The 11,833-nt window shown below is 36.7% G+C and overlaps 1 protein-coding gene across 1 annotated transcript in view; it reads right to left on the reverse strand.

The window, feature by feature from the left end:
* Positions 1-1,208: 1,208 nt before the first annotated feature.
* Positions 1,209-11,833, reverse strand: part of FEZ2 (fasciculation and elongation protein zeta 2 (zygin II)) — a gene marked incomplete at both ends in the record, with an annotated part of 12,493 nt that continues 1,868 nt past the window's right edge. The window contains 4 exon segments of the mRNA XM_009698131.1: positions 1,209-1,337; positions 4,054-4,322; positions 7,849-7,993; positions 9,404-9,520. Of these exon segments, the coding sequence (XP_009696433.1) occupies positions 1,209-1,337; positions 4,054-4,322; positions 7,849-7,993; positions 9,404-9,520 (660 nt within the window).

The following is an 11,833-nucleotide window of genomic DNA, read 5'->3' on the forward strand; positions in this document are numbered from 1 at the left end:
TTAAATGGTAAAGATAGCAAAAAAAACACCCAACAGCACAGCTATTACTTTACCAGTATTGAGGTAATGTAGAGTGATTAAAAACTCCGTGAGGTAAGCTCTATGAGTGAGTTCAAGATCCCCAAAGCTCGGGACAAATAGCCAGATCTATGTATTCATGAACTCACACATGTATACCTTGCTTGAGAAAGAGGGCAAGTCCATGATTTCTAACCTCAGGATTCGGGAATGAGTTGGGAGGAGCTGTTTTACCTCCTGAACTCCTTTGCAGGATACTCCAGTCCTCCTTCAGACAAAAGCCTGATCAGCCATGACTTCTAAACTACCAGGCAGTTTATTGCCTCAATGGACTTCTCACCGGGGTGGGGGGTAAACTAACACATTCCTCTGACACAACTGCTTAAACTATAATGGGGGGTATGTGTGAAATACCAGTATTTTGTAATGCATGCCAAAAGCCTAAACAATAGCATAAGCATTAACACTTCCTAAAATACAGAAAGCATTTAATAAAATACATATTACAGTTCTGAAACAACCAATGAAGTATTACTTTGAAATAATGCATAAGAATCTTGCTACTTAGGTATATGTAACATCTATAGCGATACCCACTGAAGCTGGGTCTCTATGCTGTATATGTCAACATTTAAATAGTCAATGAAAAGATACAAACTTGCCTATGGTTTATGTATTTTATATCAGTAATCTGCATTGCACATATTTGGCTGCTTTTAACATCATGCAGTTTTCAAAGGCAAAAAGGAATACAATAGAGGCCATGCGTTTTCCAGATGCTACGCTGTTTTCAGATATATCAGCTCTGAACACTTGAAGGAAAAAAGAAAACAAAAACCTTTTTTCAGTTGCAGATATTACCCAAGTCCTTAATGCTGAAGGATGAAATGTTATGTCTAAACTGATACACATTCTTCAACTGGATATTAGATTTTTTACAGACATGCAATGTATTTGAAGCATGCTTTATGCCCAGACTTTTAGTCTTGGGTAAGAAACAAGGGTTATTGTTTCGGTGCATCAGGATGCCAAGTCCTGACTGTCTCGAGCTGTTGAGGAGAGAAAGAGACTGCAGGCTGATCATAGTCCTGAGGCACGGAAAAAGTACAATTCCAACATTTCTGTCCTATTTTTTCCTGTCTCAGCATTTATCTTCAACTACTGTCAATTTACAACATCTCAGCTCCTACCAAAAGTGCAGGCAAAGAATGAGGAAAAGAGAGAAGATAGCCCAGCACCTGTTTCTCTCCACCCGAGTTTCCAAACGTGTGGCGGAAGCCATTCTGTATGACATTTGAGATCCCTTCCATGCTGAAGCGCTAAAAGTAGTGAAAACATAGCAGAAAGAAAAAAAGGGACAGAGAAAAGTTCAGAAGACTATTAATCAGCATTTATCACGACTATAAGACAAATTACAAAGACAAGCTCTAAATGTGTTTCAGCACATTTCTATTTTTTCATTCACCTACTTAGTTTTTGTAATTAAAAAGCAAACCTTTTAATGGCAGGTAGAGCTGTATATCTACATAAAAATTTAATCAAAACCTTCACACTCCAGACCCAATAATCGAGCCTTGCCTTTTAAGGCTGTTTCATTTTGAAATGTACAAAATAGTATTTCTGAAAGTTCAGTTCACAGTACAAGCTCCTTTAAAATTCCTGGTGGAGCAACAGACTTTGAGAGACACTGCTCATACCAATTTTTCAGATTTTAACCACCTACTAGAAACAGTGTTCCGAGGTAGTCATTTTCAGCTCTACCTCTTTAAAACATTTTATGCTTTCATGTTTTCTTTTCCACAACTGAAGCAACAATTAGTATTCCTCATTTTTTTGGTAATATGATAAAATATACACAATTGGTTAATAATGCACCCATATTAATTTAAAGCTCCATTACATGGAATCATGGAACCCAAGTAAAGAAAAATACATAACCCAACCGTAATTTTTTTCTTGAACTTTGTAATCCTTTTTGCTTGCTAGAGAAGTAAAAAAAAAAAAAAAAAAAAAGAGACAATTTTGATGTTTAGCATGAGATATAAAAATCAGCAACCGACAAGAACATAAAAAGAAGAAACCGTCAAGCTGCTGACACAGGGTAGTATGATGCACACACCTCAGCATGCTTATCTGAATGTATTTATTTATGGGAGGGGGAATAAAATGTGCTGGAATACAGTATTCACTTGTTTCTAAAGCACAATGAGGTCAGTAAACAGACATAGACATTGCCAAAGCCATCTTAACTCTTTTAAGATATTCTATTTAAAGGAAGTGGTATCTTCAAAGCCCTGACTATTTTTAATTACTCCCCAGTTTGCCCTTGTGAGACAGGTGAAAGTTTTCGAAGTCTAAGAAACTGATTTACCCAAAAGACTGTATCAAGGACAAAGAATTAAAACCTCTATTTCTTAAAATTCAACTATAGTATCTACAGGAAGATTTATTTTCTTAGAGTAGGGAAATTTAACCCTACTTCCAACCTTCGTATTTTAATGAGACTTCATTATAGCTTTAGTTAATAAAATTACTAATTGATACATTATTTATTAACAGAAACTCACTCTTCACAAAGTTACTTGAACATACTATGTATATGCACATTCTCAGCACTTCCTTACAAAAAGGCGAAAAAAAGGAGTGCTTCCTTCAAAGCTTGCACCTCTTTCTGGGAGAAGGCTCTCAACTCTGTACGTGGTGGTGGTGAAAGCTGTTTTCAAAGGAAACACACATACCCGGCCTGCAGTCTCACTTGGGAGCTAGTTTGTTCAAGCCTCTCGGAAAGCAAGCAGACACATCTATGTCTTGAGGAAACCCAAACAGGAAAACGTTTTATATCGGGACCACGTACAGTTACACTCCCAAGCATCATGCAAGTCTCTCCACTTGAAGCTAACCAGAACAGCTTACAAATCACTTGACTCAAGTTTCAAACCAAGTAATTATTTTTCTTCCTAGTAAGAACACCATTGTTTGTTTTTCCACCACGTTTGAACTTTTTACTGTGCTCCTGCAAAGGGATGTCAATTTTGTGTTGTTTTCCAGACGTAGACTTTCTCAGAGTTCCAGCAAAACTTAGCTATGTACACAAACACTTTTCCTTACACAGACAAGATCAGAACTCCATGTGGGTTGTATCACAGGTATCTTATTCTTGTAAGTTTAGAAATAGATTCTGAAGAATTAATGTTTCATTACCAATGTTTATTCCTTATGTTTAAAAAACAAACCCAAAAACCTTTTAATGTCAAACTGAAACATTCTTTCTGGGACTTAGCCAATACATTTGCGACATTTTCCCCATCCTATAAAAGACACTACGGAGCTCTAACATTAATATCCCACTTAAGTAATTTAAGTTATACTAGACAGATAAGAAAAGAAAAAAAATAGCATTGACAAGATAATAACCTAATTTCTTTCATTCTCTGCCTTCTATTATTCAAACTGTTTGAAAGACATTTTTCCTTTTGTTGTTATATTCTGTAAAGAACAAAAGAAATTATCCCCTCCCTGTACACCTGCACTACGCTTTGGTCTCACCCCTGTCTCTCGTTGGATGTAGTAACTCTGCCACAGGTTTCAAGAGATACAGGGTAAGACTTTTACTTTTTTCCTACCTAAAAACCAACATGATCAATAAATATCTGTACAACTACACCAACGATAATACTGGATTTCCTTCAAGATTAACGGTGGTACACACATACTAAAATTCACCCAGTGAAATCAAACAAGACAAATGAGTTTGCCTACTGACAACAGAACACACAGTACATCCAAAGACAGGTTTTTTTCAAGAAAGGTATGCTGAGTCAAGACTAATTTGCAAATTAAAACATCTTTTTTGAGTATGAGAAGAATATATGACCTTCTGGGGGAAAAAAAATAAATCTCAACAGGAAGTGCCCAAGCCTTGTCTGCAAAAGGCGGCATGGAAGCAGGTGATATAACCTAGGACCACTATTTCCCATAGGGAAAAAAACCCAAAAAATATTTTAAATGCATCAATAGTTTCAAAAATGTTCTTACTGTTCCAGGCATATGACCTCTTTCTTGTTTGCCATTCTGAGGACTACCATTTTTCAGCTTCTTTTTCTTCTTTGCTGTTTCTTTGTGTTCTCTCTGTTTGTTTTGTACTTCGATGAGGACAGAAATGAAGCTGTTCTTCACTTCCTTTTCAAACTCCAACTCATCTCGTAGAGCCAACTGCTGTACCAGTTCCTCAGAATAATCCTTAATGGCAGTCTCAATTTCTTCCAGCAGTTCATTTAATTCAGCAACAGACAATCTTTTTACTCCTATAAACAGTTCATAAAAAAAGTAATCTGTCAAGATTTTTAGCATGAGAATACTTGTGGGAATTACAAGAAAACAGTTCTCTGAAATTTTTCAAAACAAAGATTTAAGATTCTAAAACCACATAGAATAAAACAATATTCCTAAAGGAATAAACACATCACAGAGGCAACTAGATTAGCAACAAGAAGATGGTTAAACTCTCTTCTTTCTGAGAAATCTGAGATCATCTGCAAATACGAAGAGCATGTTGTAGTTGAGGAAGCTGAAGTAAGTGCTAAACTTCTAACACTGACACTTCTGTTAACTATCACTTTCCACCTGCACACACTATTGAAAGTAAAAGGTCTCCATATTTTCTCACACAACAATCAACACTTTGGCATTACTGGAACCCTTGGATTTTTCACCCACAGTAATACAAAAACTACAGTCTATGACTGAGGGAATCTTCTGGGGGCTATTGCCAAGGTATGCATGCATGCTAATAAAAACTTGCGCCAAGCTTTTATGGTAGTATTTTTAGATGCATTGAGTAGAAAAAACAACAAAATTCTCCACTTTTCTTTGTCTGGGGATTGTAGTCAAAAGCATGGCCTTGTATTGCCTGAAATAAGGACTAGATCAAAATTAGCTGGCAGGCTTGTTTCAATCAAAAATAAGCATTAATAATTTTAAGAAAGTATGAGACCGAATTGGTCACAGCTAAATCAGAAGCCTGTAAAACGTCAGTTTGGGAAGAAAAAAACCTTCCAGGTTTGCATTTTAAAGGTACTATTGGGTCATGTGTTACACAGAGTGAAATTATGACCAAGAAGAATGTTCTGAGGCTTGCTTGCATTACAGGCGAGCATGTTCTTTGAGGACTGCTTTCCATTCCCAATGAAGTCTGACACACCTAGGAAGCCAGTAAGTCCCAGCAGCTGCTATGTCAAAGAACATCGTTTTCATTGGCATTTAAGAAATGGCTGGTCCTGGTTACATTGACGGGTACAATCTGTTTAAGGACACCGCATAGATGTTTGTAATTATCTGGTTACAATTGAATTAGACTAGTAAATGTCATGTCTAAAAAAAATTGCTATAAGGGAAAGTGCTTACAGACAAGTGTTGAAAAATACAAATAAGGCCAGAAACCACAAAAAAGTAGAGCTCTTAAAAGCATCAACGGTAATAGGTGAAATGTGATTTTTCTCTCTTAAATTACAGCAGGGAAAACTGACTGGAGAAAGCTCCTTGTCACTCACTCACTAAAAAAAAAAAGCAATGAAACCTGTTAAGGCAGTTCTCTGGCAAGGAGAGACAGTTTTTGGGAGCAGCTCAGGCCTTAAACTCTGTTCAAACACTGTAACAGTACCACATGCTTAAGGATCTAATTTTCAAGTAATTTGAACCATCCATCGCCCACATTGTTGTTTGAACTATTCGAAGTAGGTAGCATGCAGGTTATGGCCTCTACTTGTAACACTGACCTTGGCTGTGCTCACAGTCATTGCACACACCACAGCAGGTCTCACCACAGCAAGAACTTTCTGCAAAGTCAACTCTGGTTGTCAGCAATAGCAAATCGTAACATCAACTCAAACATAAGGAGGGGGGAGAAAGGTAAATTCAGTGACAAGATTGTCTGGTGCTCTGTGGGTGCAATTCGCAGAACAGGCCCTTACAGTCTGCAAAACTGAGTATATTCTGTGCTAAAAATTAGAGTAAGTTCCATATGCATTCAGTAGAAAGGACAGTCTAAAAAGCACAGGTTGCACCACTGCTTTGTTTTTGTGAAAGACGACTAGAGAGTGCACCAGTGAGTCTCAACACTTAAGAACCACCTTCACAGCCTAAGAAACTATTGTTCCAAACACAGGTGCAGATAACCCAGCTGCAATCCTGACTTGTTTGCGACAGATCAGTTGTCGTTATCAAAGCCTACAAAAGGGCTACACAGGAACTACTCCGCTGACGCAGATGAGCGAAGACAGAGTAATTCAAATGCAGAAGACTACTTGGATTAAATCTTAAAATACATACGCTAAAGGATTCACCTGTGTAACCAGAGCTGTAACTGGTTTTATTTTTGGACTGCCTTAATACATGTCTTTTCCTATCCAAGAAAAGAGTCAATACAGCTTTGATTTCCTGCTCTCAATCCTAAACATTAACACCTCTGACTTCACCTATAGAAGCCAGGCAGTTTCTAGGAAAACGCTGCAACAGTTTCAGAGATTCGGACTAATTCTGAAGCAGCTTCGCACACAAAAAAAAAAGTAGCAAGAGCTTTTCATAAAATAGCGACATGAAAGCAGATTCTGAAAAACTGGTGAAGCAAAGTTAAATTATCTGCCAAAGTAATTGAAGGAATTGTTCGGTCAAGGCTGACCTTTAAACCATAAAGATACAACAGACAAGATGAACTCTTGAGGCAAAGCAAAATATGGTATGAAATATCAAGCAAGCTTGATTAGCTCCAAACCTAAGGACATATGGAACTGTCAGAAAAGCAGGAAGACCTGCTAAGCAGGATACACTTTGCTTTCACATTCCTGAAATTTATGTGTTGAGACAGCTAAGAGTCCAACCATGAAAATGGGATCTCCTCCATAAATCTGAAGTGTAGCAGAAACCGTAACTCATGTCAGAAAAGGTCAGCCACTTTTCTGAATCTCCTACAGAATTTATATTACTGACCCAGACTACAGGAAAGAAAGCACCAAACTTTGTAAGAGGGACCAGCAAATATTCTTTGTGTTCCTATCACCTTCTAAAATCGATTTTGACAAATACACAGATGAAACAAATTTCCGTCATGAAACTGATTAATCACAGGTTTCTTTTACATACAATTCAACCTACCACAATTAAACTACACATGTAATTTCTCCTTTCGATTTGTATAGGGAAGAACAGATTATTTCATTTGAGTAAAAGAAGATACAAAGCTGTTTCTTTTTTTTTTTTTTTCCAACTTTTAAGTTTTTTGACGAGGAGTGGAAGGGGAGGACAGAAAAATATGCAAGGTCCTTATGGGGAAAAAAAAAGGAATAGTTGTCTTATTTTTGTGTTACTGTGTATCAAGATACATTGCGGTTACGGAAACAGTACCAAAACCCCATCTTTTTCTTTATTTACTGCATAGCTTTCAAGAACTTTAGCTAATCTTCTTAAATACAGTGTACTGGACTCAAGAAAGTGTCTCACTTCAAAATACAGAAATTAATAAAGTTTAATAAAAATGACTGACCTATCACTTTACCCTATGAAGGGACCTCATTCCAGTGAATCAAGCTTCAGCATATTTGCTTTAATTTGAAATTCTATAAAGTTTTATTTTTATTCTAAGTTATGAAAGCTGACAAAGGTAAATCTTCTACTTATGTTTTAAATCTAGTTTATTCTTCCAGAGCATTTTGAAAATATTTTTGAATGCAGATATTTCATAAGAAGGACTTGCTATAAATCAAACACATGGCAAACTTACCCTTTAAACTATTTTCAATAAGCATAAGAGCAAATTACTAAATAAATATCACTTACTCTCTTCATAGCTGTTGTTTGTACTGGATCTCTTGAGTGTCTGAATTTCCTGGGAAAGTATGGAGAGCCGATCTGACTGGGTGGGCGTTTCATCATCTTCCGGATCAGGTGATTCCTGCATCATTTCCTCTATTTCTTCAATCACCTTCAAAAAATGAAAACTCTTAGAAAACCCTCCTGCACAAAGAGAAACAGCCTGCAATTTGAAGCAAGGCAGTTAAGAGCTTAAGGTTTTTGTGTGGTGGGTGGTTTTGTGTGTGGTGTTTTTTGTTTTTTTTTTTTCTTTTTTTTTTTTTTCAAAATTTCAGTTAGCAAAGATGCTGATGGATGAAACTAATACCAAGACTGGATGGAAGAGAATCAACAAAATCATATTGACATTTCCTCTCCATCCTTACTCTCTGAGAATAAGCCTAGCTTTTCAAGATAAATTGGTGATCTCATAATAAGCAGTCCCTTGAAACTACACAGTTATTTCTATATGAAGGTACCTATGGTTCCGCTTAAGAGAACTGAACTAAGGAGTGAGCTGGAATATCTTTCCTAAGTATTCAGCTGAAACAACAAAAATCAATTATCTCCCCATCCCCCATTTCATCACACTTCTCTAAGCAAATAAAAAAGTGCTCTGAATAACCTGAGAATCTACTGCGTTTATGAGAAGTTTTATGAACTGATCCATCATAACCCAAGGCTGGTTTGCATTGGTGAGCGCAAGACCTGAGCCAGATAGAAAGCATGACAACAGAAATCCTGTGCATACAGAGCTTACTTTCCCGTATAGAAATGACCATATTTCTACAGGCTAAACTATTAACCAAATAGCTAAATAACACATCAACTTTTACAGGTTTAAAGGCTGTAGGCAGTGCTGGCATCCACCTCACAGTAAAAAAGAGCTGAGGCAGTTCAAGCAATCCTGTCCTTCGTACTCTTAATAACCATGTTTATCCGTTTGCAGGTAACCATTTAAACAACAAGAAAAATATACTCTTGTGTTTGCTTACTAAAGCAGGATCTTAATGGACAGTCATTAACCTTACTCAGAAGAGCAATTTTCAAGATAACTTAAGTAAATCCATAGATTTGGAACAGAAGCCTTTAGACACTAAGTAATTTGAAAGCTTAGCAGCAGAACTGCTGATCTGCTCTCATACCAGGCAAAAACTTCAAAGAATTCTCACTAACCACAAAGCCATGTGAAGCTAGGAATGGCCATACAGTCATGCTGGAAAACTACAAACTCTACAATACCACCAACGTGCTGCAAATATTTTTGCTTGCTAACACATATATTTAATTTAGTAGTATTTCTGACTAATTCATGGTAAGAAATGTATAAAGATTTTAAAGACCTTGGACTATCAACCTCACCTGAAGCACTGGAATACTTTTCAAATCTGACCAACATAGTAATATCTCACACATTATTATGACCCTAAATAAGGAACAATCAAGAAGCTTAGCTATGATGAACAGCAAGGAAAAACAAAAAATAATTGCAGCCTAAAAGCAAATACTACACCAACACCACTGTCTTTGCGGAACACTTTACCTGCTCCGCTGTGAAGAGTGGTTCATCATTGATGCAGGAAACAATGATAGAATGCATGTCCAACTGTTCTCTCAGCTCTTCGTCATCTGACAGATCAAGGTTCAAGTTATCATTTACCTAGAAAGCATGAAAATGTGGATTTATATAAATATTTATATATACATACATTTGTGTGCACATATATATATTAAAAAACACATGTGCATATATAAAAACCAAAAGAACTAATATTGAATTTTAAGAATGAAATAGATTCCTTGCCCATAATAATGGAATCAATGACTCTTGCTGTCAAATACCTGGAAACTGAAGTACCTTAACAACTGAAATCAAAACTGCAATTGGAGAAAGTTAAATTAGCTGTCAGTCTTTAAAGTCCTTAAATACCCTCAGCACACAAAAAAACCAAACACAATGACATGCAGATATCTTCACGGAAGGCAGTCAATCCAATGTAGATACTTAAATGAAGATAGACATCTGTTGGTGTGAGGTGAAAACCTATCTATAATCTCTAACGCTACACAAACCTGTTATTTTACATGCTTTTACAGTTCTACTTTTTCACATAATAAAAGATATGAAAAAAGTTGTTTTAAAAAACAGAACGTGGTTATCACCCCAGATTATTTTTAAAATATATTGCTGAACATCTCAACGTCTTTTTAAAAGGAAACAGAAGTAACACTGTTCCCACACATATACCATCAAATCACACTCATCCTTCAAAACCGAAGATGTACATATAGTAAAAGAAAAGATTCAAGTCCCCTCCTTGATCAGTCAGGCATATTTTACTCTCACACTGTGATATATTCTAGTTTGTTTACAAAGTTGTTTGCTTTTTCTGCACTTTGTCTATTACTAGATTCCAGCCAAACCAACCTAGAAAAGCCCCCAGCCCCCAAAAGCTCCAACCCACAACCTTTGACATTTTGAGCTCAATCACTTTAACTGATCTTTGGGCTAATTTACAAGCATTATGACTAGCTGTATAAAATCCTTGGTCTCACTGTATTGGTTGTCAATTTTTGTTGTAATTCCTCCAATTTTCCCTGTTTCTTCAAAACCCTTAATAGTTTTCAGATTCATTTTGAAGATACTACTGATATCCTCAGATAGCCAGTGGATAGGGGAAAACATACAATTTGTATTTCTTCCGCCATCAGAATGAAGTCAAATGTCCACTTTTTTCCAGAATCTGAATTCCGTGAACCATGGAGTGACAGGGCTCCACTAAGAATATCTGTTCACCTACTGCACAGATACATCCCGGTTTTGACATTCTTTAATGCCTCGAGTTCTCAAATGTTGTTCCATGTATATAGGATTACAACAACCAACTACGGGATAGTAAGCAAGGATAACAGTTTATCTAGAAGGAGGTCAGCTTCCCCTCCCGACATTTCCAGAAACAACATTTTGAGAGACTATCAGAATATTATGATAATTTAGGCTAATAAACTACCTAAACCAGCCCAAGCTACAGCTGATGCCAAAAGGACCACCTGGCCTTCCACTAGCCACACTCCGTGCCTGTTTCTGTCCTCATACTCCTACCAGGGAATGATCTGTCTAAAAGTAAGCTAACAAATATACAATAAAAAAGCAATTGTGCAATCCTGTTCCTTGTACCACTGTACAACACTTCCACCCAACTCCTTCCTTCACCTTCAGAGTTGTATAAAAGTGCTCACAGCTCTGTGATGCGAAGCAACAAAGATTAGATGAATCCGCCTCGTTCACCTTACGCTTTTTTCCTACTAAACCAGGAAGAGAACTACTTTAAGCACAAGTTCAACAGCATATTATTAGTTTCAAACGCATCAAGGAAATGTTGCTTAGCTGTTAGGATTCTTTGTAAGAAAGTTAAAACAAGCTACTAGCTGGTCCATATGTGCTGTCACATATCCAGAAATACTGCTGAAACATAGAGAAGCAGAAAAAAAAGTATGTCAAACGCTCCCAAACAGACGGGCTTTACACATCAAAAGGCATGCCAGGTGGAGAGAAAGCTGAAAAAAACTTGAGATATGTTTAATCCATAAACTGATTTTCCCTCTATTGGCAGCATACCCAAGATTCTTTCTAACCCAGCAACACCATTTCACATTTTTTTATGTAGTTCTTTCATAGCTTACTGCAAAGAACTTACAAAAACTATATGAAACATTTTTTTATATTGTACCTAGTTCCTTATCAAGAAATCCATCAGTCTTCCAGTCCATTTTTCAGTCACACAACAAGGTCACAGCATGGGGACTTGTAAGGCTTTTTACTTTAAATGTAAGGATTTAATTACTCTAAAACCACTTAGAAAATATGAACAAGCACTCTAATAAAAATTAGAATAAACACCAGTCAAATTCAAGGGATGATCATCAGAATCAAATCGAGAAAGTGAGTTCCAAATTGCCATCTTCCCCTGCT

The sequence above is a fragment of the Cariama cristata genome, unplaced genomic scaffold (genome assembly GCF_000690535.1).
Source record: "Cariama cristata isolate BGI_N322 unplaced genomic scaffold, ASM69053v1 scaffold7864, whole genome shotgun sequence".
NCBI classification, from domain to species: Eukaryota; Metazoa; Chordata; class Aves; order Cariamiformes; family Cariamidae; genus Cariama; species Cariama cristata.